Genomic DNA, 27610 nt, shown 5'->3' with positions numbered 1-27610 from the left:
GACCTCCAGGGTCACCGGGTCCAACCCTCTGCTCAGTCCAGGACTCACTAAATGGTCCCAGATATATGTCCAGCCTTTGTTTGAACACTTCCATTGAAGGACGACTCCCCACCTCCCGTGGTAACCTGTTCCACTCATTGATCACCCTCACTGTCAGAAAGTTTTTTTCTAATATCTAATTTGTGTTTCCTCCCTTTCAGTTTCACCCCATTGCTTCTAGTCTTTCCTTGTACAAATGAGAATAGGGCTGATCGCTCTGCACTGTGACAGCCCTTCAGATATTTGTAGACAGCTATTAAGTCTCCTCTCGGCCTTCTTTTTTGCAAGCTAAACATTCCCAGATCCTTTAACCGTTCTTCATAGCACATGATTTGCAGCCCACTCACCATCTTGGTAACTCTTCTCTGACCTTGTTCCAGTTTTGTCTTTTTTTTAACCCCTTAGTGACGAAGCCTGTTTGCGCCTTAGTGACGGAGCCAAATTTTGGAAATCTGACGTGTCACTTAACACATCATAACTCCGTAAAGGTTTTGCATATCCAAGTGATTCTGACATTGTTTTTTCACCACATATTGTACTTCATTTAGGTGGTAAAATAGACCCATAAAATTTGTGTATATTTATTAACCCCTTGAGTGGCAGGTTTCCTACCACCCTGTCGTGCCCACCAGGGCAGGTTTTTTAAAATGGTCTAATCATTGAATTTCAACTAGTTTTGCAGTTGCGTCTCAAGAGCCATAACTTTTTCATTTTTCCATTGACATGGCCATATGAGGGCTTGTTTTTTGCGGGACAAGTTGTGATTTTTTAAACAGGGAGGAGGAAAAAAAGAAATGGGGAAAAAAGAAAAAAGGGGCCATGTCATTAAGGGGTTAAATAATGTATTAACTTCCTTCTCTGGGTCATTACGACGCACATGGATACCACATGTGTGACTGTATTTTTGATTTTTTACAAAGTAAAGGGAGACAAGTGTTTTTTTAATTTTTTAAATAATTTTTTTACTTTTTTTTTTTTTTATTTTTTTAAAAATTTTTATTTTTTTTTGTCCCTTTAGGGGACTTCCACAGGGACCCATCAGGACCCCTGATCACATTCCAGGGGTCCGATGGTGACAGCCCTTTACATGCTGCAGTGACAGCCCTTTACATGCTGCAGTCACATAGACTGCAGCATGTAAAGGGTTAACACAGCAGAGATCTGAGGTTTTCTCTGATCTCTGCTGTAAGAGCTAGTACCTTGCTGTCCTCTGACAGCTAAGCACCAAGCTCTCCCTGCCACAGAGACCATCGGCTTGCTTCTGACAAGCCGATGGTCTCTATGGTAACCTGTAAACAAAGCAGGACATTGCCGACATGTCGGCAATATCTTCTGCTGGTTTTTCAAAGCCCTTGCTTTGTTCTCTGTGGGACTGTGCAGGCAGAGCACACTGTCACAGCTTGTGGCATTGTGCTCTGCAGCTCCCATAGTGATACATAGCCCGGAAATCTTCCGGGCTATGTCGCTATGAGCAGTGGAGCTCGTCACGGAACTTTTCCGGGCGTGCCACTCAAGGGGTTAAAAGTGGGAATATTGGGAAAATTTTGAAAGTCATTTTTTTCACATTTTCAACTGTAATATCTCAAATGTGCAAACATACTGTACAAATTTTTGCTAAGATATACATTTCCATCTGAATTGTTCATTATTCTGAATGCACGTTTGAAAAACTTTCGTTTTATTTTATTTTTTACGATTTAGGAGACGTACAAGTTTAACATTAATTATCAACATTTTGAGGAACACTTTATTTTCCGGCACCAAGCCAAGATTGCAAAGGCTCATAGGTGTCAGAATTATAGATAACCCCACAAATGACCCCATTTTAAAAACTACACCCCTTAGTGTATTCACTGAGGGGGGTCGTAAGCATTTTGACTCCACAGTTTCTTTTCAGGAATTAAATGTAATTTAGAGTAGAAAAAATAAAATTTCATATTTTTGCAAATATGTAATTTTAAACAGGATTTTTTTCTATAGTGCCCATAAAAATGAGGATTTACACCTCAAAATGGATACCCCCGTTTGTCCTGTGTTCAGAAACATACCCATTGTGGCCTTAATCTTCTGTCCGTATGTACAACAGGGCCAAAACCGAAAGGAGCAGCCGGTGGCTTTCAGATCAGACATTTTGCTTGAAGGCGTTTTAGGCCCCATTGCTCACTTGTAGACCCCCTGAGCAGCCAAAATGCGGAGGACCCCCACAAATTACCTTATTTTGGAAACTAGACCTCTTAGCGCAATAATCTAGGGGTGTACTGTGTATTTTGATCCAACAGTTTTTGAATGAAGCAAAGCAAAGCAGAAGTAAAAAAATGATGATTTTTTAAAAAATTTTTTTAATGAATTATGTGATTTTTAAAAACCGTTTTTTTTGGACAGCAGACTTATGAATGGAGGCTTTCACCCAAAAATGGATACCCCCGTTTGCCCCGTGTTCAGAAACATACCTATTGTGGCCCTAATCTTCTGTCCGTATGCACAATGGGGCCCTAACTGGAAGGAGCAGCGGGTGATTTTCAGAACAGACATTTTGGTTGAAGGCGTTTTAGGCCCCATTGCCCACTTGTAGACCCCTTGAGCGGCCAAAACGATAGAGAACCCCCACAAATGATCCCATAATAAAAACTAGAACCCTTAACACATTCATCTAGCGGTGTACTGCGTATTTTGACTCCACCGTTTTTAAATGATTCGAAGCAAAGCGGAACGAAAAAATTACGATTTTTTTTTTTTTTTTTTTTTGCCAATTATGTCATTTTAAAAATAGGGTTTTTTTTGTACAGCATACATAGGAATGAAGACGTTCACCCCAAAATGTGTACCCCCATTTGTCCCGTGTTCAGAAACATACCCATTGTGACCCTAATTTTCTGTCTGGATGCACAACGGGGCCCAAACTGAACGGAGCGTCAAACTTTAACTATCTTTTAACTTTTACGTGATCGCCATTATCCATTGGATAATGGCGACCACGTGACCGAAGACCGCTCACCACGCCCCCCCCTTCCCCCGTGACATCTCCAAGCTCTTGGCTACCTTTAGTAGCCAGGAGCAAGGAGATTTTAAATTTCCTCTTGCCCTCCCCAGGGGACCTCGCCGGTGGCCTTATTTAAGTAATTTCACCTCCCCTCACGGATCCAATCTGTCACGGGAGGTGAAAATTGAGCTTTTTTTTTTTTTTTTTTTTTACTTTTACGTGATCGCCATTATCCTTTAGATAACGCCGATCACGGGACAGGGAAATGCGTACCATGGCACCCCATGAAATCTCCAGGCTCTTGGCTACATTTAGTAGCCAGGTGCAGGGAGATTTTAAATCACCCCGCGAATCTGCGGCTTTTGCGCCTGCGTCCGCCATTTTGGCGACGGACGCGTGCGCAGAAGCCGGGCAAGGTCCGCGGATAAATCTGGTGGCTTTAGTATGATCCATGAGGGGAGATGAAAGAAACATTATTATTTTTTTTATTTTTATTTTTTTTTTTACACTTTTTTAAAACTTTTTTTTAACTTCCATTGGATAGCAGCGATCATGTGACCCGAAACCACATACAGCGGCTCCCGGTGACGGCTCCCTGCTCTCGGCTACTCATACGAGCCAGGAGCAGGGAGTTTTTAAATTTCCCGGGCCTCTCGACTCTGCGCATGCGCGTGATGTAATGCGTCTGGCGCGCATGCGCAGACGCCGGTGGCAGGGCCGAGGAGAAGATGGAAGACGCCGGAGGGTGCGGAGGACCGGGCTCGCGTACTCTCTGCTCCCCTCACGGATCCGATCGTTAGACTTTATCGTGTGACCAGAGGTGGGGTCCCGTTGCCCTGAATGACAGCTCTATGCTGTCGGCTACCTCCGGTAAACGGCAGCGTGGAGCTATCACGTCCTGAGCCTGCAGGGCTTTCATTCCTAGAGGATGCATGTTTTTACGTCCTCTAAGCATTAAGCCCAGCAGGCCAGGACGTAGAAAGGCAATGGGGCCATCACTAAGGGGTTAAAGTGGGGTGCCCAGAACTGGACACAGTATTCCAGATGAGGTCTGACTAAGGAAGAGTAGAGTGGGATAATTACTAGAGATGAGCGAGTGTACTTGGTAAGGACAGATACTTGAGCGAGTATTGTCCTTTTCGAATACCTGCCTGCTCTCCCGCAAAGATTTGGGTGCCATCGGGGGTGAACGCTGTGTTGCGGGAGTGAGCAGGAGGGAGCGGGGGGGGTGGGGAGGATTGGGAGAGAGTGATCTCCCCCGTCAGTACCTGAATCTTTGCGAGCAGGCAGGTACTCAAAAAGGACGATACTCGCTCGAGTATCTGTCCTTACCAAGTACGCTCGCTCATCTCTAATAATTACCTCTCGTGATCTAGACTCTATGCATCTCCTAACCCCTTGAGTGGCGGGTTTCCTACCCCTCTGTCGTGCCCACGAGGGCAGGTTTTTTAAATGGGCCAATCATTTAAAGGGGTGGTCTCGCGAAACCAAGTGGGGTTATACACTTCCGTATGGCCATATTAATGCACTTTGTAATGTACATTGTGCATTAAATATGAGCCATACAGAAGTTATTCCACTTACCTGCTCCGTTGCTAGCGTCCTCGTCTCCATGGTTCCGTCTAAATTCGCTGGCAGCTTGCTTTTTTAGACGCGCTTGCGCAGTCCGGTCTTCTCCATTCAGCACGAGCCGCTTCAGTGTGCTCCCCGCTACAGCTCTTCTGCGCATGCGCAGACGAGCTGTCACTGCTCGGGAGCGCGCTGGAGCGGCCATTCTGCACCATCCTCTGTTAGAGGAAGGTGCAGAAACTGGAGCTGCCCAGCGGAGAAGACCAGCCCAGCCCAGCAGCCCCGAGAAGCCTCCCAGGTAAGTGATGGGTCGGGGGGGGCTGCCGCTGCGCCGGGGGAGCTAGCGCTAGGCCGGGGGGGCTGTCGCTGCGATGGGGGGGGCTGTCGCTAGGCCGGGGGGGCTGTCGCTGCGATGGGGGGGGCTGTCGCTAGGCCGGGGGGGCTGTCGCTGCGCCGGGGGAGCTAGCGCTAGGCCGGGGGGGCTGTCGCTAGGCCGGGGGGGCTGTCGCTGCGATGGGGGGGGCTGTCGCTAGGCCGGGGGGGCTGTCGCTAGGCCGGGGGGGCTGTCGCTGCGCCGGGGGAGCTAGCGCTGGGGAGCCGGGGGCTAGCGCCGGTTACCTGCTGTCTGGTCGGCGGCTGCGGGGCGTCTGGTCGGCGGCTGCGATGCGTCCGGTTGCCATGGAGACACAGCTGGCGGCGTCTCGGGAGCGCGCACGTCGGGCTGCAGCGAGCGACTGGGAAAGAGCCGGCGGCCATCTTGAGGAAAGTTTTATAACTTGCTGAAACGCTGGAACGGTAAGTACGAACCAGCTAGAAATGTCATTTACAGGGGGGCTTAGTAATGTGTGTTTAATGGGGGGGACTGGGCAAAAAAAAAAATTAACTGCTTCCTCGAGACATCTCCTTTAATTTCAACTAATTTTGCAGTCGCGTTCCAAGAGCCATACGTTTTTCATATTTCCATTGACACGGCCATATAAGGGCTTGTTTTTTTGTGGGACAAGTTGTACTTTTTTATCGCATCACTTTTGGATATATATAATGTATTGCATAACTTTTGTAAAAAAATTTGCAGGAGATTGGGGGAAAAAAAAAATTTCTACCGTTTGTTTTTTGGATTTCATTTTTACGGCGTTCAGCGTGCAGAATAAATAGTGTGATAACATTATTCTCTGAGGCAGCACGATTCCGACGATACCGAGTTTATACAGTTTTTTTATGTTTTACTATTTTTGTATATTTAAAACATTTTTTTTTCTTTAAAGGTTTGCTTTTGTGTCGCCACATTTCAAGAGCCGTATTAATGTTATTTCCCATTACGAGAGCTCTAGAAGGCCTCGTTTTTTGCAGGATGAACTTTAGTCTTCATTTACCGTATATACCGGCGTATAAGACGACTTTTGAACCTCGAAAAATCTGCTCTGCAGTCGGGGGTCGTCTTATGTGCCGGTAATACAAAAAAAAAAAAAGTGTAAAAAAAAAAAATTTTATTACTCACCTCCCACGGCGTTCTGTCGCGCTCCGGCAGGCTGTCGCTCGCTCCTCGTCCCCGCCGCAGCATAGCTTTCTGAATGCGGGGCTTGAAATCCCCGCTTCCAGAAAGCTAATACACACGCCGGCAGCCATGACAGCATTGAATGGCTGTGATTGGCTAAAGCACACGTGGCTTCAGCCAATCACACTATTCAATGACATCATTGAATGGCTGTGATTGGCTGAAGGCGCACGTGTTAGCAATCACACCCATTCAATGATGTCATTGAATAGTGTGATTGGCTGAAGCCACGTGTGCTTTAGCCAATCACAGCCATTCAATGATGTCATGGCTGCCGGCGTGTGTATTAGCTTTCTGGAAGCGGGGATTTCAAGCCCCGCATTCAGAAAGCTATGCTGCGGCGGGGACGAGGAGCGAGCGACAGCCTGCCGGAGCGAGCGACATCCTGCCGGAGCGCGACAGAACGCCGTGGGAGGTGAGTAATAAAATTTTTTTTTTTTCTCCACTGAATACCGGCGTATAAGGTGACAGTTGGGGGGTCGTCTTATACGCCCCGTCGCCTTATACGCCGGTATATACGGTATCTAATTTTTTGGAACGTGTAAAATTTTGATTGCTTTTTATTCCATTTTTTTCTAGTGGCAAGATTAACAAACTCTGTAATTCGGGCGTGTTTTTTTTATTTTTCACTGCATTCTCTGAGCAGTATAAATAATATATTAAAGTCATTCTACAGGCCGGTACGATTATGTCAATACCAAATTGTAATAGTTTTTTTCTTTTTCACGACTTTTTCACACTTAAACGTTTATTACTTTTTTTTTTTTTTTTAAATCTCCCTCCTTTTGCCATATCTACCGTATATACCGGCGTATAAGACGACTTTTGAACCCCGAAAAATCTGCTCTGCAGTCGGGGGTCGTCTTATGCGCCGGTAATACAAAAAAAAAAAAGTGTAAAAAAAAAAAATTTTATTACTCACCTCCCACGGCGTCCTGTCGCGCTCCGGCAGGATGTCGCTCGCTCCGGCAGGCTGTCGCTCGCTCCTCGTCCCCGCCGCAGCATAGCTTTCTGAATGCGGGGCTTGAAATCCCCGCTTCCAGAAAGCTAATACACACGCCGGCAGCCATGACAGCATTGAATGGCTGTGATTGGCTAAAGCACACGTGGCTTCAGCCAATCACACTATTCAATGACATCATTGAATGGCTGTGATTGGCTGAAGGCGCACGTGTTAGCAATCACACCCATTCAATGATGTCATTGAATAGTGTGATTGGCTGAAGCCACGTGTGCTTTAGCCAATCACAGCCATTCAATGATGTCATGGCTGCCGGCGTGTGTATTAGCTTTCTGGAAGCGGGGATTTCAAGCCCCACATTCAGAAAGCTATGCTGCGGCGGGGACGAGGAGCGAGCGACAGCCTGCCGGAGCGAGCGACATCCTGCCGGAGCGCGACAGGACGCCGGGGGAGGTGAGTAATAAAATTTTTTTTTTTTCTCCACTGAATACCGGCGTATAAGGTGACAGTTAGGGGGTCGTCTTATACGCCCCGTCGCCTTATACGCCGGTATATACGGTATAATAAAAGAATCTAAATCATAAAAGAAAAATACATATTTGGTATCACCGCGTCCGTAAATGTCCGATCTATCAAAGTAGTGCATTATTTACCCCACGCGGTAAACGTAGTCCGAAAAAAAAAAAATTTCCACAAATGCACTTTTTCAGTCACCCTGTTTCCCAGAAAAAATGCAATAAAAAGCAATCATAAAGTCACATGTATTCAGGATTGGTACTAACGTAAACTACAGGACATCCCGCAAAAAATTAGCCCTTGCTCAAGTACGTCGACGGAAAAATAAAAAGATTATTGCGCGCAGAAGATGCAGCTGAAAATAATTTTTAAAAATTAGTTGTCTTTAAAAAAAAATACAAGTACTACAAAAAAAAAAAAAATACTCTACAGGTTAGGTATTGTAGTAATCATATTGACCCATAGAATAAAGATGGCGGAATGTCATTTTTTTTTCATGTTACTCCACTTAGAATTTTGTAAAAGGTTTTCAGTACATAATATGGTACTTTAAATAGCACCAGTGAAAAATACAACTCGTCCCACAAAAAACAAGCCCTCATACAGCTATGTCGATGGATAAATAAGAAATTATGTTGTTTTTTTTTAAACGGGGGGAGGAAAAAAAGAAATGGGGGGAAAAAAGAAAAAAAGGGGCCGTGTCATTAAGGGGTTAAATAATGTACTAACTTCCTTCTCTGGGTCATTACGACGCAGGGATACCACATGTGTAATTTTAGTTTTAATTTTTTACTAAGTAAAGGTAGACAAGTGTTTTTTTATTTTTTTTTTTTTTTTCACTTTTTTTTTTTGTCCCTTTTAGGGGACTTCCACAGAGACCCATCAGGACCCCCTGATCACATTCCGGGAGTACGATGGTGACAGCCCTTTACATGCTGCAGTCACATAGACTGCAGCATTTAAAGGGTTAACACAGCAGAGATCGGAGGTCCTCTGACAGCCAAGCACCAGCTCTCCCTGCCACACAGACCATTGGCTTGCTTCTGCCAGCTGATGGTCTCTATGGCAACCTGTAAACAAAGCAGGACTTTGAATTTAGAAGCGGGAGATTGCCGTCAGATCGGCAATATCTCCCAGCTTCGGTTTTTCAAAGTCCTGCATTGGTTCTCTGTGGAACTGTGCAGGCAGAGCACAATGCCACAGCTTGTGGCATTGTGCTCTGCAGCTCCAATAGTGATACTTCCGGGCTTTATCACTATCGGCAGTGGAGCTCATCCCGGAAAATTTCCCGGCATGGCACTCAAGGGATTAATACATACCAGAATTGTGTTTGTCTTTTTGGTTGCTGCATCACATTGCTGACTCATGTTCAGTCTATGATCTATTAATATACGCAAGTCTTTTTCACATGTGTGCTCCTTAGCCCAATTCCTCCCATTCTGTATGTGCTTTCTTCATTTTTCTTGCCCAGATGTAGGACTTTGCATTTCTCCTTGTTAAATACCATTCTGTTAGTCGCTGCCCACTGTTCAAGCTTTTTTAGATCTTTTTGAATGCTTTCTCTCTTCTCTAGTGTTAGCTATCCCTCCTAGCTTTGTGTCGTCTGCAAATTTGATCAGTTTCCCATCAATTCCCTCTTCCAGATCATTTATAAAAATGTTGAACAACACTGGGGCTAGGACAGAGCCTTGTGGTACCCCACTTGATACATTCTTCCAATAGGATGTGCAGCCATTTATGACCACCCTTTGAGTGCAATCACTGAGCCAGTTGTGAATCCACCTAACAGTTGCCTTGTCAATCCCATATTTGGTCATTTTTTTCAATAAGTAAAGTATGAGATACTTTTACTAAAGTCAAGATATACTATATCCACCGCATTTCCCTGATCAATCCAGTCTGTGTTTCTGTCATATAAGGAAATTAGATTAGTCTGGCATTACTTGTTTGTTACAAACCCATGCTGGCTCTAGTTAATTACTACATTTTTTATCCAAGTACTTGCATATATGCTGTTTAATAATTTGTTCAAAGATCTTTCCTGATATAGAAGTCAGGCTCATAGGCCTGTAGTTTCCTTGATTCACCTTCTTCCCTTTTTTGATGATGGGGACAACTTTTGCCCTTTTTCAATCTTATGGGACTTCTCCTGTTCTCCAGGAATTTTCAAAGATTATGGCGAGTGGTTCAGCAATTACCTCCGCTGCTTCCTTTTAGTAATTCATCTGAACCTTGAGACTTGAATTCATGTAAGTTAGCTAAGAATTCCCTTACCATCTCTCTGCTTATAGATAGGCTGCATTCTTTTATTCCCTCAATAGCACAGGGAAGATCAGTTGATGTTCCATCTACTTTCTGAGAGAAAACAGATACAAAATAGGAATTTAAAAGTTCGTCCTTCTCAACGTCATTCTTACCCAAGTCTCCCATTTTCATCTTGTAAGCATCCAATAGCATCTTTGACTTTTCTTTTGCTTTTGACATACCCCCAAAATCTGTTACAAAAGCTTAAAGAAATAATGAATTGAAGCTTGCGACACTTGCTTTACAGTTTCTGCGGACCGCATTGTATTCTTCTTTAGATATTCCCCCCTCTTTCCATTTGATAAACATATTTTTCTTCGTTTTTAACATTTGTGCAAGTTCTGTGTTCATCCATCCTGGTCTCTTTAAATGCTTTCTATTGTTCCCTCTTAGGGATTGTTAACGATTGTGCTTTGAGAATCTCATTTCGCAATACTTCCTAACCCTCTTGGACATTTCCGTCCTTAAGAACATCCAGCTGTTGGATTCTTCCTACACTCTTTCTGAGTTCATTGAAATCTGTCCTTCTGAAATCCAACCTTGAGGTCTGAGTTTTCTCAGTTCTTCCTCCCCTTTTTTATCCAAAATTCAATGACCGCATGATCACTGCCTCCTAAGGTCCCAGCCACCCTTACTTCTTCAACCATTGGTAAGAATTGGGTGTAAGATCACAGATCCCCTTGTTTTCTCTTGGACCTTTTGAAAGATAAAGTTGTCAGCAAGAGCGAATAAAAACTTGTTGGATCCATTCCTTTTACTGGATAGAGATTCCCACCAAATGTCTGGATAGTTAAAATCTCCCATGATCACTATGTCATGCTTTGTTGAGAGCTTGGCCTTCTGATGTAGAAAGAGTTCATCAATATTTTCTGCTTGTGCAGGTGGCCTATAGTAAATGCCCACAGTCCCATCAAGCCTGCATGAAGCCATGGGTCCCAACAAGCCTGCATGAAGAGGCTGAGGGACAGATAGAGAGGATGTGGGGGTGGACCTTGTTGAGCCTGAGAGGCAATAGTATCCTAGGAAGGAGGGCATGCTGTACATGGATTGGTGGTGAGCATAGGAAGCCCCCCTTTTTTATTTTCTGGTATACAATACTGGTACAACCGCGCCCTGACCAAGCCAGAAGCTTAGGGACGGATTCCGCAATGGGGGGGCTCCCGCAGCGGAATCTGGCCCTGACAGCAGCCGGCGTCCTCTTGGACTTATATTTCCTCTTCTTCTTTTTTTTCTGCAAATTTGTTTGTGTTCAGTCCGCCTTATACTGGCTGGTGGACGTCCAGCGCTGGGGAAGTAGAGGCCGGCATGGTATGTAATAATGGGCACCTGCGGCACAGGTCGCAGCTCTGGCACCAGAAGTACGATCCGGCCGTGTAAAAATGCATGCGGCACCCACTTACTGACAGTGAAATACTGGGTGTAAAGAAACTGTGGGCTGTATCATGCTCCCAATGCGAGGGGGAAGTTTTGTAGGCCAAGCAGTTCTGGCACGGGTCATCTGCTGTAGAAAGCTGGGACCACCAAGGAAAGAGCGTTCTGCTAGCTGTGGGGAGCTGGAGTAGAGCCTTCCCGCCTGCCGCCGACCTAATGATCCCTGCTGAACATGTGATTGTGTACCCGAGCTGGCAGAGAGTAAAAATGGGCAGGACTGTGGTGGAAAAACTGTAACCCTGAAGTGAGGGCCGTCTTTGTAGTTAGGTGACCCCACTCCCTGAGGCAGGTCAAGTTCTTCACCTGCCCATGAAAAGGCAACTATACCCCTAGTGAGAGGATGGGGGTTGTAATGGCCAAGAGGGATGATGGGGGAATATTCACCTGTTTGCAGAATGGGGTAGATACCCTTTCATCAAGAAAGAAGTGGGTTCCACAACTCCAGCAGTGTATATCCCCTGTACTTACCTGCCTTTAAGGAGGATTAGAGTGCTCTGGTGAAAGGGGAACACTGGCGCATGAATGTGCCTCCTGGTCCTCTGAGGTCAGGGCAGGCAGCATAATGGTTAATTCTGTTCTGTTCACCCTCCTTGTTAGGGGATCGGAGAGAGTTCTGGCTCTCTGTATTCCCTTAATCCAAGAGGTTCTTGAAGAACGTCGAGAAACAGGTTTGCCTCCTATGGACATTAAGCAAATACTGGTTGGCTTAGTACCTGCAGGCGGGGAATAGTTAGTAGGAGTGGCTAACACTTTTTCTGCCTCCTAGTGGCAGTAGCTATACCCACGCTCTTCAGCTGTGTCCCCCTATGATACAAATGAGAAAATACATTATCCCACACGGTAAACGCTGTTAGAAACAAAGACTACACAACGCCAAAATTACACTCTCTTGAGCACCTCTTTTGGATAAAGCTCTCAAAAAGTTGTACGTACCCCAAAATGGCACCAATAGAAACTCCAGGTTGTCCCGAGAACAAAATCAAGTCCTCTTACAGAATAATCGATGGAAAAATACAGTTATAGTAGATAGAAGATGGCAACAAAGTAATTTTCTTCCACAACAATAAAAATAAGAATCTGATGACCAACAGAATGAAGTTAGCATGTTATTTTTGCTGCACCAAGTACACCGTAAAAACAACACAAATGCATCTAACAATCCAAAGCAGCAGAAAACGACTAGGATGAAAAATGCCTGTAAAAAACAAAGAAAAGTAGAATGTGAGAACTGACAGCGTATTGACACATTATACTGCAGAACCAAAGCAATTGGTACTGAAATTCATCAAATGCAGATTAGAATTAGGAGTTGCTCACAGCAACCATTTGGATTACGGTTTTCAGTGCATTTTTCGACACAATATCTGGATTTTCCTTGGGTTGCTATGGGCAAACGCCTCCACTTTATTTCGGGGGGGGGGGGGGGGGGATTACAGTTTTCATTACTGAGGTATTTTCAGATTCTATTTTATCCCCGACAGCCAGGCATGCAAAGAAGCAACAGAAGCAACAAGTCATCAATCGGCCACAAAGTTCAGGAGGTAAGGATCTATATACTGTATTGGCAGGCATAATATGAGGCCTCTGAGAAGGATGTGACTTAAATCTTTCATTTCCACGCATATATTGGCTTGTATTGAAGGAGTGTAATACACGATCATGGTAAGTGCTCTAGAGCAGGAGTTGCTCTTTTGATATTGGAGCTAGTTCCAAATGGAGTAACCCATAGGGCATATGGATTGTTCTAGCAGCAACAACGCAGATGTGGGGATAATTAGTGTGTTTTCCTCTGCCCTTCTCCATTATGTAAGGTGTTATCTAGTAACTAATGATAAGTTATCCTCTGGATAGGTCTTCAATAAAATGTGAGAACTGACAGCATATTGACACGTTATACTGCAGAACCAAAGCAGTTGCCACTGAAAATCCTCAAATGGAGATAAGAATTAGGAGTTTGTCACATCAACCATTCAGATTACGGTTTTCAGTGCATTTTTCAACATATTGGGTTGCTATGGGCAAACCCCTCCATTTTATTGTGGAGGGGGGTTACCAGTTTTCATTACTGAAGTATTTTCAGGTTTCTATTTTATCCCCGACAACTGCAGCCAAGAATCAACAGAAGCAACAAGTCATCACCCGGGCCCTGGATCGCCTGGCTGACCAAGCTGCCACAATTCAGGATATCACTCAGGACAAAGGGGAGTCCGTGGAGAAGTTCCATCTCCGCCTTACCCAGACATTCCATAACCTCGGATTCTCTACTCGGATCAAGGCACATGCACAGATGTTATCGGCCTTTGTTATGGGACTTCGAGACCATTAAAAAGGTCTTAATCAAGGCGAGTCCAGAGTACGAGTCCCTCATCATGAAGACCTCTCTCCTAGTAGCAAAAGGCCTGGAATCCCAAGGGGGTCAGAAGCAGACTGCACCGCTTATGCTGACTGTGCCACCGCCTTATGGCCAGAACGTCCAAACTTGTTTCAAGTGTGGGCAACCCGGACACTTCAAAAAGGAGTGCAAGGACCCCAGAAGAGCCAGACCCATGGAGAGCCAACAATGGTCCCGGAATGGTCAACAGCAGCAACCCCAAGACCCTCACCACTGCCCCCCTGGCGAATCATACCCACCACCGCCTCCCCACTCCACCCAAGAACACCTGGACCTCCTGCACTAGGGTTTGGGCAAGCGTGTGTCATGTTCCCCAACTATGGCTGTGTCTTTGATGAAGCCGGATTATCCTCTTTCCAAAGTGACCCTGCCCATTGAGGGATACCCTACCACTTTCCTAATTGTCACTGGTGCAGTCAAAAGTGTGATCCTTACATCAGACCTGCCTGACCCCTCCTTCTTGCCTAACATAGACGTCTCCTGTGTGGGAGTTGATGGAACCCCCAGATTCAACCCACTCACACGCCCACTCCAAGTAGGGCTATTGCCAGATTTGTTGTCTCTCCTATCTGTCCTCTGAACCTTCTGGGAGCCGACGTCCTGTCCAGACTGCATGTAACTATCATCTTCACTGAAGATGGAGAAAATCAGTCTCCTCCCCACTGTCCTCTGAAACCCGCATGGTGCTGTGCTCCCTGCCTATCCTCATGACCGTACAGATGCCTTCCATGTCAAGTATCCCACCGGAAATCCTGAAAAGAATACCTGAACACTTGTGGTCAACCTGTCTGGAAGACATCAGCCACCTCAAGGTGCCACCTGTAATAGTTACTCTAAAACCAGCAGCACCACGTCCCTGAAAACTCCAGTATCCTCTCAAGATATCAGTGGCAGAAGCAATCTCGGGACAGGTCAAGGACCTACTCCAAAGTGGGGTTTTTGTCCCCTGCGAGTCGCCCTGCAATATACCCCTCTTCCCTGTAAAGAAGACTCAGAAAGGACAACCAGACAAGTATAGAATGTTCCAAGATCTCAGAACCGTCAATGAGGCCACAGTCTTGGACACGCCTATTGTGGCTAACCCTCACACCTTGCTGTTCGGGTTCCCACCCTCGGCTATGTACTTTACAGTGGTGGATCTTGCGAACGCGTTTTTCAGCTTCCCTCTGCACACGTCCTGCCGAGATCCCTTTGCCTTTACTCATGCCGGATGACCGTACACTTGGACAGTAATGCCACAGGGAGCAGAGAACTCTCTAAGTCAATTTGCCTCAAAACCCAAGCTTCCTTGGTGAGCAACCTCAGTTGTGTTCCTAGGACACTGCATCTCGAAGGGTACAAGACAACTTGCCCTAGACCGAGGTACTACAGTAGATCCCATTACCTCAAGAAGCAAAAGCACTTCACACATTCCTTGAACTCATCTCCTACTGCAGAGCATGGATCCCAGAAGCCTCTCTACTGATGCAACCTCTGTACGACGCTTTGTAGACGGATCCTTTCAGTCTCTCACCGGAAGCGCTATCAAGCAGGCCATTTCCTCTGCCCTGGCGCTGGGCTTACTGGAATACGACAAGACCTTCAAGCTCTTCGTGTCAGAAAGACTAGGACATGCCACTGGGGTCCTTACCCAGTCCCATGGCAACAGACTCAGGCCAATCAGATACTTTTCTCCTCGCCTGGACCCAGTTGCCAGGGGTGGTCCCTCCTGTTTACGGGCAGTCTTTGCAGCCCAAGCTCTCCTGGACAAAACCTCGGACTTGATCATCGGGCACTCACTGGTACTACTGGCCCATCATGACATTGCTACTATCCTGAACCGAACCAAACCCAACCCCAAGCATCTTCCAGCGGCAAGACAGCTCCGCTTTCCTAATTCTGGACAACGTCCCCCTTCAAAGGTGTACAGTCCTCAACCCTTCCTCCCTCCTCCCAATTCCCCGAGGCGGAAAAGAACCCAACAGGAGGAGAACTTATAGAAGCAGCCTTTTTTTTTTTTTAAACTTTGTTTTATTAGCATTTTACAAGACAAATCTTACATACATTTCTGTATGAGTACATCTCCTATGTTTGTTCTTTGTCTTTACATCAAAAAAACAAGAATTTCAACAGGTTATTTTTTAATATCCAATAAACAATTGATAATAGAAAAAAACCTTTTCACATGCTGTTTGTGTGCTCATTTTCTCATTTTTTTCTATTATCTCATATTTATTTAATTTATAAAGTGGAGTGCGAGTTCACCCATAATCCCCAGACTTTTTCAAACTTATCAGGACATCCTCTAAGCTCATAAATCAGCTTTTTGTATGGAATTATCATATCAATCAATTTCCTCCAGAATGAAATGGAAGGCAATCTCAACGCCATCCATCTCATTGCCACCACTTTCCTGGCCAAAAATAGTGTTTCCCTAATAAATATCTTATCATGATGAGTCCACGCCTCCTCATCTATCAATCCAAACAGTGCTACCCTTGGGTTTAGAGCCAGAGGAACCTAAAAACCTAGACAAAAAGGTAAAGACTTCTGCCCAAAAGTTCCAAACACTGGGACATTCCCACATCAGGTGCCAAAAGTCGGCATTTGGTCGATGACCTCTATGACAGGATGTTACATTACATCTACCCATCTTACACAGTCAAACTGGTGTAAGATATACCTGGTATATAATATATAGTTGTATAAGTTTATTATTAATCGCCGGTGACATTTGTAAATGTGATTTCATTACTTCTTGCCAATCCTCTGGTGTCAGTGTGGGAATATTCATTTTCCATTTACCTTAAATAGGCAGTGGCTCACATTCCATTCTGGCCGATAACAAATGTGTGTACAGTACTGATATTAATCCCTTAGGTCCCTGTGTTTTTTGAAGATGCGCACTATTGGATATTTAGAAATTTTGACAGAATTTGATGGAAATTGGGGGTTCAATGCGTGTCTTCACTGAAAATATCTAAAAAGCTGTAGTTCAGGCATTTGTAAACTCTCACGTAATTGCATATATGACATCACATTGTCCTCGTATATATCTCCTAATATATTTATCCCCAATTAGATCCAGTATCTTGTAGTAACTGCAGTGCGGGAAGGGTGGGATTTCCCCATAAGGGAGTATCTGTCATTACATCATTAAATTGCTGGATATTCCTGGCTGTGTGCCATACTGATAGGGCCAATTCATTTAGAGTTATGAGTCTAGATGATTGTGTATTTCGGATGTTCCAGGAAACCGATCAAATTTTGCCCTGCTACCTCCTTAACTAGATAGTAATTATTTGATGGCATCTCTTCCCAAGCAAACCAGAATCGGAGCTTACGCAATTGTCCTGTCAAATAGTACAGTTTGAAATCGGATAACGCCATTCAGGGCCGGGCTGTCAGATCTTTGTAAAGTAGTAAGTTTTAGCTTGTATCTTGATGGGCTCCAGACGAATCTAATAAGGGAATGAAGAGTTTGGAAGAATTTCTCTGAATCTTTAACTGACTTGTTGTAGGGAGTACAAACATTTCGGTGGAATTACCATCTTAATCAAATTTATACGGTCTGCCACAGACAAAGGTAGTCCTGACCAAATCTTTAATTTATCTCTTATGGAGTCATGCAACGGGTTTATGTTTTCAATTATTGTGTTTTCATGGTCTTGTACTATATTAACTACTAGATATTTAAATGTTGAAACCTCCAATAAGCGACTAGTAGATACACAAGGGAGCATAACTGGATTTTGGGCCGTATATATTATTGCTGAATCAGACCAATTTATATATAGTCTGGAATGTTGTGAAAAAAGATTTATCTCTATAGCTCTTTTGAGATGAGGACCATATCGTCCGCATACAATCCCGCTGTACTTTATCTGCCTATTGCACACCCGTTACTGTAGGGGTACTATGTAAAAGAATGGCCAGTGCCTCTATTGCCATTGCAAATAAAGCAGGGAATAGTGAACATCCCTGATGGGTGCCTCGTGACAGTGTAAATTTCACTGATGGTATACTGTTTACTATCACATTAGTTATAGGTGATTTGTATAATAGTCTGATCCATCCCAAAAATCGTGGTCCGAAACCAAAACAAATCAGGCAGGCCTCCAAAAAATTCCATTCCAAAGAGTCCAAAGCTTTTTTGGTATCTAATGACGCAATCGCCCAGGGCATATTTTGCAGTCTACCTAGCTGTACAATTGTTTGAGTTCTACATTTATTTATTGTAGTTAATTTACCAGGCCTAAAACCCGTTTGATATTCACAAATTATAGAAAGAATTCTTTTTATTGAGTCTAGTGGCTAATATATTTTAGTCAGTATTTTATGGTCTACAATAAGCAGTGATATTGTTCTATAGGAATCGCAATAAGTGGGTTCCTTACCATGTTTTAACAACACTATTATTGATGCTTCATAAAAAGAGGGTGGAACGGAGTTCTCTTGATATGTCTGTTGCAGAGTGTCATGTAGTACTGGGGATAGATAATCCATATATTTACAATATACTTCCAAAGGAAGACCATCTGGCCCAGGAGATTTGTTTAACGCCATTTCCTCTATTGCTTGTTGAATTTCTTCTAATTCAACTGGGGCCTCTAGTAGATCCATCTGCTCAGTTGAAAGTGATGGGTAGACAAGGTCTTCAAGATAACTTAAATTATCCATAATCGATTTATTGCCTGAGGAGGTATATAACTCCGTATAATAATCTTTAAATCTGACCACTATGGATTGAGCATCTGTAAGTATCTGCCCATCAACTCTTAATTTTAAGTACAGAGTTAGATTGTCCATTCTGTATGATGAGGTTGGCCAGGAGATGGCTGGACTGATTACCCATCTCAAAAAAATACTGTTTCGTGAAAGAGTTACCTTTTGGTTTTAACATGCAACTGATGTTTATAAAGACGAGTTAGTGCTAACCAATTTGTTTTGTTGGTATATGTGGGGTTTGTTGTATGCTGTGTTTCTGCATCAGCTACCTGTTCTATCAGGGCATCTGCCTGGGAGGTAGTTCTTTTTATTAGAAGATATAGTTGATCTAAAACCACCTCTAGGATATGCTTTTAAAGTATCCCATTTTAGTGCTTCCTGGGTTTCATCTTCATGTATTTGAAGAAACATAGATATCTGGTTTGGTATTGATCCTATCAATTTTAACCAAAAGGGGTTAAGCTTCCAAATGGGGGTGAAATATTACTTCGGGAGTTATAATTTGAGAAGGATCGGGCTATGGTCGGATATCCCTCTAGCACCATGAGTTACTGAAGTTAAATAGAGGTTAAGTTTTGGGGAGCTGAATATATAGTCTATAAAGATCCCCTACCAGGGGAATAACAGGTGTATTCACATGTATCTGGGTTCCTAAAGCACCATAAATCCACCCATCCCACTCTATCAAACATCTGCTTCATGGACAAGTCACGGGTAGCAGCAAGCATTTGTTGCAGATTAAATCTATCCTTAATAGGATCCATAATCTGGTTAAAATCCCCCATACATATAACCTCAGCCAATGGGTATTGATGTGTGAATATTACTGCTGCTTGTAGAATATAGGCGTTGTGTGGGGTGATAAATACATGAAAAACAACATTGTCTAGCATTAATTTCAGTGTGTACAAACACAAATCTACCTTCGGGATCTTTACGGGTACTTATCGGATTCCATCGTAAAGTACGATGAACTAGGAGAGAGACACCCTTAGAGCATAAGATATATAGGGAGTGGCAAGACCACTGAATCCATGGTTTCTTCAAACAGTCTATTCTATCTAAAGTCAGATGTGTCTCCTTTAAACCAATAATATGGGGATTAAATTGTCTAATGTAAGAGAATATTGCCGTTCTTCCAGACCGCGCACATTCCATGTCATACATTTTAGTGACATAAATATATATCCACTCCGGACCGGGATGTCACACGGGAGCCGCTCCTGTATTCCGCCGCTGCAGATGGTCACCAGAGCTCACAGATACCACTCAGGTAGCCTCTCGCCACCTCTTAGGTAGTCCTCTGTGCCTTCCTCCTCAGGATCTTGCAGTATTTGCTGGTGTCAGTTGGGAGCCTAGCTCGCATGCGTCCGTCCATCTTGCCTGCTAGCCACGCCCCTCCACAGAAGCAGACTTTGACTCTGCCACACCCAACGTTGAACATGACTGCTTTGAGCTGATGAAACAAGGAACTTCACATCTTCCCACTGTGTTTGAAACACCACTGGAAAACCCAGACCTCACAATTTTGGTTGATGGCTCCAGGTACGCTGACAACCAAGGCAAATACCACACAGGTTATGCAGTCACCACTGAAGACCCCATCCTCCAAGCTCAAGAGTTACCAGCGGCTAGGTCCTCCTAGGAGGCCGAACTCCAAGCACTGACCTTAGCCTGCAAGCTCTCCAAGGGAAAGAGGGCGAATGTCTATACCAAATCCAGATATGCATTTGGAGTGGCTCACTATTTTGGATTCATCTGGAAGACACGTGGGTTCCTGACTGCAGCCGGTACCCCTGTGAAACATCATGAGGCCATCAGGGATTTGATGGATGCACTTCTCCTGCCCACCCACCCAGTTGGCCATACTGAAAGTAAAATCCCATGGACTGCTCAACTCTGCAGAAGCATGAGGTAACTACTTGGCGGACATGGCAGCTTAGGAAGCAGCTGCAGTACCATGAAGAATTGGGAGTCAGGTGGAGGCAGAGCCAGTGATGATGGTGCAAGCCCACCCCATGGATAAAAGCTACCTACAAGAACTACATGAGAAATCCAGTCAAAAGGAGGACCTCTGGGTGAAGAAAGGAGCCACAACCAATAAACATGGTCTCTATGAAGTCAACAAGCAACCATGCCTACCTGGATGCTTATACCCAGCCGTAGTACAATGGGCACATGGCCCTGCACACCTGTCTAAGACACTGATGAATGGCCTTATCCTGAGGTACTACAAGGCCTCAGGCATCTCCTCCCTCACAAACAAATTTTGCCAATCATGTGCCATCTGCGCAGAGTGCAATCTTAGACGCACCAAGAAGGTCCCCCAGAAACACCTGGCCAAGCCCCTGTACCCCTTTCATAGGATTCAAATTGACCACATCCACATGCCAAAGAGGATGGCAGGTTCGAATATGCACTGGTAATAGTAGACATGATCTCGGGTTGGCCGGTAGGCCTACCCAGGGACTAATATGACGGCAAAGACCACAGCAAATAAATTACTCAGTGAGGTGGTGTGTAGATCTGGGGTCCCGGAAGTGATTGAGAGTGACCAGGGACCAGTCTTCACTGCAAACGTGACCAAAGAAGTTTGGGAAGCCCTGGGTGTAAACCTGGCATTTCACACCCCGTACCACCCCCAGAGCAGTGGGAAAGTCAAAAGACTGAATGGCGCCCTAAAGAACAGAATGCTGAAAATGTCCCAGGAGGCTGGCATGCCTTGGCCTGAGAGCCTACCCATTATCCTGTTTAACGTCCGGTACACCCCCTGAGGAGAGCATTCCTTGTCCCCTGATGAGATCCTGTTCAGGTCAGCCCCCAGACTAGGCTGCTACTTCCCCCAACAGCTCCAGCTCCAGTCTCATGTACTAACCAAGTAAGTGATGTTCCTAGCACAAGAACTAACCAAAGTACATGCCCAGGTGTTTTCTTTGATTCCAGAGCCAGAGGCCAACACGGGGACCTATGATTTACTCCCCGGGGACTGGGAGTAAAGAGATTTGTGAGAAAACACTCCCTTGAACCTAAATACGACGGTCCTTACCAGGTGTTGCTTACCACGGCCACGTCAGTGAAACTAGATGGATAAAGCTCTTGGATCCATGCCTCCCATTGCAAGAAGTCCCCCGAGGAGGCGACCTGCCAGATATAACCATGGTCGGAAGATCTGGCTTCAGCATGCCCCTCACCCCTAGGGAAATTTAAACTAGGGGACATGAAAGATGCACTAGAATGGAAACCGTCCCCTAGTCACTCACCAGTGATCACCCCCTCCTGGCCTTCAAGATAGTGACACCAAATAACATGGTAGCCATAACTGACCCCACATTTAAGGACACTATGGCTGTGGAGACTGGGTACGCTGACTAAAACCTTTGATTTGCTCTTTATCTATTTTTACTCTGAGCATCCATTCCAACCAAAGATGAATAAAATGGCCCCTAACCCTTTTATCTTTTATTTCTCTGAGCAGCTGTTAGGCAGGCAGGGGGATGTATTTATTGCAAGGATTCTATGGAGCACAAAGAGTCTTAGAGGCTGTACTGATGGGCGAGTAAATTATTTATTGCATATCCAATTGAGCATTATCAATTGCTCAGTGAGAGTCTCGTCTTTCATCCCCCAGTGCGTGTAATCAACACTGAGGGGTGTAAGCTGGCAAGTTCACCAGCCTCTTGTGTACTTGGCTTTATTATAAGTCTGACAGACAATTATTTCCAAGTTTTGCTCCACATTAAAGGGGTTGTCCCGTGCCGAAACGGTTTTTTTTTTATTTTTTTAACCCCCCCCCCCCCCCCCCCCCGTTCGGCGCGAGACAACCCCGATGCAGGGGTTAAAAAAACAACCCGCACAGCGCTTACCTGAATCCCGGCGGTCCGGCGTCTTCATACTTACCTGCTGAAGATGGCCGCCGGGATCCTCTGTCTCCGTGGACCGCAGGGCTTCTGTGCGGTCCATTGCCGATTCCAGCCTCCTGATTGGCTGGAATCGGCACGTGACGGGGCGGAGCTACACGGAGCCGGCATTCTACACGAGCGGCCCCATAGAAGACTGCAGAAGACCCGGACTCCATGGGAACGAGGACGCTAGCAACGGAGCAGGTAAGTAAAAAACTTTTTATAACTTCTGTATGGCTCATAATTAATGCACAATGTACATTACAAAGTGCATTATTATGGCCATACAGAAGTGTATAGACCCACTTGCTGCCGCGGGACAACCCCTTTAAGTGTAGAGGACATTAATACTAATTTTCCTCTATCCCAGCTGCCTGTATTTGGTATACGGGAAATATCCGTGATCTCAGGAAAATTGCGTAATCATCTTTTATAGCACTGGAAAAAAAAGACACTGTGATACTAGTGCAGAGGGATAGCGGTTCCTGAGGAACTACCGTATCGGTAGAGAAATGCGTCGAACCGAACCGACCCACTAGGAATAATCTCTTGGTTACAATTGACCTTCCATCTCATAATCAAACCCCTATAGAGATTTCTAACTTGCCTGCGACTCTTACATGAGAAGTCTTGATAGTAGTGCATTTACGCAAACCATCTGCACATCTATGACTTGTATATGAGAAGTCTAGATGGTCGCGGTTTATGCAAAACCATCTGAATTTCTCACAGATAAGTGAATTAGTGACAGTAGTGGATATTCAATCGGTCAGACTGCCATCTAATCACGTTAATTGTTCTGACCGCGGTTCTGGTTGTTGCAAGAACCTGCAGTCTGTGTTTGTAGCCCAATAAAAATTTTAATGTATACTAATAAAGGAAAAATGTTAGATATATGTCAATTCTGTGAAGGGCTTTTTTGTTTTGGTTACAATAGACTTTTTCTGCCCCTGTGAATTTATTTAGGCCAGGAGAAGGGATTACGATATACCCAGGGAACTACACATGTAATGCAGCTAGGCAATGATCAGGAAGGTTCTTAGGAAACCAGTGACTGGTATTACTTCTCATATAGCAGTAAGGGAGGGGAGCTGGTACAGAACCAAGTCCAATCATTGGGGGATATTTATCGGCTTTGTAGGGACATGAAATTGAGAACCAAATTGGAGGGGAGTTGGACAGAGGAGTGAGCCCTGCCTAAAATTCTTATGCCTTTGCATATCCTCACCAATGACCTCTTAGATTAGCCGGTAAGCAACTCTTGCAGAAGAAAACGTAGTGTGCCTATGGGAAGCTTTGACCCTCATGTCTACATAGATCCCATTGGTGTTCCAAGGGGGGTATCCAAATTAAAAGCCAGGGACCAAATAAAGGTGGGGTTTGAGTCCCTAAAACCCATTATCACTGTTAATAAAAACGTTGACTGGATAAACCAAATCTACTACAACCACCAGAGGTTCGTGAATTACAGGGCAAAAGGGTTCAAGGCACATGGAGACAGATGAGACAAGTACAAGGATAGGGACAGGGAAAGGTAAAATAGTCATTTTAAGGGGGGATTGTAATAGCCTATAATAAACTAAGTAAAATGCTTATTGCAATATGTGCTTTATCATGCTTGCTAAAATGGCCGCTATGCTGGAAATAGCAGCCAGCTCTCTCCCCCCACCCCCTCCCATCGTGCTTGAAACAATGTGCTCAAGATGGCACCTCCGTGCGGGACTACACCCAAGATGGCGACGTCAAGATCCTGGAGGAAGAAACCCAATCGGCGACGGACTCTTGCCTCATAACGTATGAGCTATACGACGGCTTTGCACACGTCACAGACATAGTCTATATAACCTGTTAGAATAAAGGAAGTGTCATTTAGCTGAACTACGTGTCAGTGTGATTCTTCTGTTGCATGTTCTGTTCTCCTGAGCTTCAAATAAGGAAGGGGGCAGATATTCATTGGGTACTTTCAGCACCGATCCATAACAGCATGAGGCCTCTGAGAAGGATGTGGCTCAAATCTTTCATTTCCACGCATATATTGGCTTGTATTGAAGGAGTGTAATACACGATCATGGTAAGTGCTCCAGAGCAGGAGTTGCTCTTTTGCTATTGGAGCTAGTTTCAAATGGAGTAACCCATAGGGCATATGGATTGTTCTAGCAGCAACAGAGCGGTTGGGGGGATTATTATTGATAAGTTATCCTCAGGATAGGTCCTCAATAAAATGTGAGAACTGACAGCGTATTGACACGTTATGATGCAGAACCAAAGCAGTTGACACTGAAAATCCTCAAATGCAGATAAGAATTAGGAGTTGCTCACATCAACCACTCAGATTACGGTTTTCAGTGCATTCTTCGATAGACTATCTGGATTTTCTTGGTTTCTATGGGCAAACGCCTCCACTCTATAGAGAGGGGAGGGGGGGGGGGCACCAGTTTTGATTACTGATATATTTCAGGTTTCTATTTTTTTTCCCGACAGCTGCAGCCAAGAATCAACAGAAGCAACAAGTCATCAATCGGCCACAAAGTTCAGGAGGTAAGGATGTATATACTGTATTGGCAGGCATAATATGAGGCCTCTGAGAAGGATGTGACTCAAATCTTTCAATTCCACGCATATATTTGCTTGTATTGAAGGAGTGTAATACATGATCATAGGAAGTGCTCCGGAGCAGGAGTTGCTCTTTTGCTATTAGAGCTAGTTCCAAATGGATTAACCCATAGGGCATATGGATTATTCTAACAACAACAAAGGTGTTGGAGGGGGATTATTAGGCTTAATTCACACGGGTGGATTTTTGCGCGAACCAAGAGCGGGCGTCTGCCTTCAGATTCCGCAGCAATAACCCTTTATAGCATGCAATCCAAAAAATATTTTTTCATGCATATGAACGGAAAATAATTGTGGTTTCCACTCGTGGATGAAAAATCGCAGCATGCTCCATTTTCCTGCGGTTCCCTCACGGAGAGCTTCCATTGAAGTTAATTGACGTTTGAGATTGGCCGCAGATTCCGTGAGAAAAGCAGATCCGCGCGGATGCTGCCTGCACACACAGGTATGCAGGGTCACCTGTCGCGATTACTACCAGATTCCACGCAGGATCACCCATGTGTAATCCATGCATGCAATGTGCATTTGGCCTTAGTGTGTATTTCTCTTTGCCCTTCTCCTCCATTGTAAATTTAAAGGGGTTTTCTAGTTTTTAACTGTTGATAAGTTATCCCCAGGATAGATCATCATTACGCAGTTGGAAATGGCAGTTCGACAGGGCAGGCGACAAGTAGGCCACAAACTCTGCCTAAATGCTTTGCACTTCAAAGCTATCACCAATGCTGTCGCCTCTGTCCCTCATCTTTGCTGTCTGTTTCAAAACCTCTTTCCAACGCCCACCTCTGGGGCATTCTATTCATCAGCCCCTCTTTCCTATCCTCACCTATGCACAGTTCACATCCACTCTTTACTTTCTTACTAAGCCTCAAACCCCCTAATGCCAGTGATAAACATTACCTGTCGCCCTCAAAAATGTCCTAACCATCTGCTCACCCTCGCTATCTTGCTGCTACTAGCAGCTGGGGATATCTCTCCCAATCCTGGCCCACCCTCCACTGCTCCATAATTCTCACCTGCTACCTGACTCACTTAGACACCCCTCAAGCCCTACTCTAAGCCCATGCATACCCTCCCCTGACTCCTTTAAATGTGCGCTCTGGAACTGAAAATCGGCATGTAATAAACTCCCCACCATCCATAACTTTTTTTACTGCTAAATCTGCAAGGTCTTGCAGAAACGTGGATACAGCAGTCTAACACTGCCTCCCCTGCTGCATTGCTTTTTAACTGCCTGCAGTTTTCCCATACACACGGACAGGAAGACAGGCGTGGTGGAGGAGTAGGTGCTCTTCTCTTCTCAAAATGTACCTACCAGGTCATCTCCTCCCTTTACCATCACTTACTTTTCCATCGTTTGAGTTAAATATGCTCCGCCTTTTCCATCCGCTGCCCATGCGAGTAGCCGTTATCTACCGCCCCCCAGGTGCTCGTTGCCTGTTTCTGGACCATCTTGCTGCCTGGCTCCCCCACTTCCTGTCCTGTTAAATTCCAACCCTCATCTTAAGTGATTTTATCATCCCCATAGATGTCCCCATTTGCCTCTCAGCTTTTATCGCTCACCTCCTCCCTTGGTCTTTCAAAACTCACAGCCTCTTGCACTCACAAGGATGGCAATACTCTGGATCTGCTCTTCCTCTTTCTCTGCTCTGCTTCCAACTTCACTAACTCCCCTCTCGGACCATAATTACCTCTCTTTCTCTGTGAAGCTTCCTAGTATCTCCCCAGACCCTCCTACATACAGGAACCTACAGGCCGTTCCCACCCAATACTTTGCTGAGTGCCTACAGTCCTCTCTGTCCCCTATCTCTCTTCTCCCCTGCCCCAACCTGTCTGCCGCACATTACAACACTGTTGTCAAGCATGCCCTGGATGAAGCTGCACCCCCTGTGACCCAAGGCTTCCGATGCAGACCTTGGCAACCCTGGCTCGCGCCTCAAATGCGCTTCATCCAGTGGTGCTCGACGTGCTGAACGGCTATGGAGGAAGTCGCAAACGTCCGCAGACTTGCTTCATTATAAATTTATGCTCAGAACCTATAACCTAGCCCACCACCATGCCAAACAAGTCTACTTCACATCTCTCGGCTCTTTCACGATCTCACAACCCTAAACAGCTCTTTGATACTTTTCACTACCTTCTCAGCCAACAACTGCAGCCCTAGTGACAGATCTCGGTGCTGAAGAGCTCGTTGCTTACTTCAAAAAAAAAAATCAATGACATATGGCAGGAAATAATATTCAATCTCCAGACTACCCTGACTCTAGTCTTGTCAGTACTGGCTCCTGCTTACTGTCTGTACTCAGACCAACGACAGAGGAAGAAGTCTCCAGATTGCATTTCTCTGCTTGCCCCATCACCTGCGCTAGTGACCCTCTTCCCTTACACCTCCTCTGGTCCCTCTTCCCGGTGGTCATCTCCCATCTCACCACTATATTCAACCTCTCTCTGACCTCTAGCATTTTTCCCTCCTCTTTCAAACATGCCAAATCGAGGGGAGATTTACTTTTTACTGATCTCTCTGCTGCATTTGACACTGTTAACCACAGACTCCTCAGTATGCTTCGCTCTATCGGTCTAAAGGGCACTGCTTTCTCCTGGTTCTCCTACCTATCCGACCACTTATTCAGTGTCTTCTTTGCAGACT

At 45.0% G+C, this 27610-nt stretch overlaps 1 protein-coding gene across 38 annotated transcripts in view; it reads left to right on the top strand.

The window, feature by feature from the left end:
- Positions 1-27610, top strand: part of LOC136612721 (uncharacterized) — a 107153-nt gene that overhangs the window by 42040 nt on the left and 37503 nt on the right. For 30 of the 38 annotated variants that reach the window (XM_066593287.1, XM_066593286.1, XM_066593285.1 and 27 more), the window contains 2 exons: positions 12837-12896; positions 24835-24891. In XM_066593287.1, coding sequence (XP_066449384.1) covers positions 12837-12896; positions 24835-24891 — 117 coding nt within the window. The remainder of the gene's footprint in view (positions 1-12836; positions 12897-24834; positions 24892-27610) is intronic. The other 8 variants (XM_066593322.1, XM_066593301.1, XM_066593302.1 and 5 more) reach the window with 1 other exon arrangement.

This window comes from Eleutherodactylus coqui, chromosome 2, assembly GCF_035609145.1.
Source record: "Eleutherodactylus coqui strain aEleCoq1 chromosome 2, aEleCoq1.hap1, whole genome shotgun sequence".
NCBI lineage: Eukaryota > Metazoa > Chordata > Amphibia > Anura > Eleutherodactylidae > Eleutherodactylus > Eleutherodactylus coqui.
Note: the sequence above shows the minus strand (reverse complement) of the source record. Positions and strands in the feature narration are given on the sequence as shown.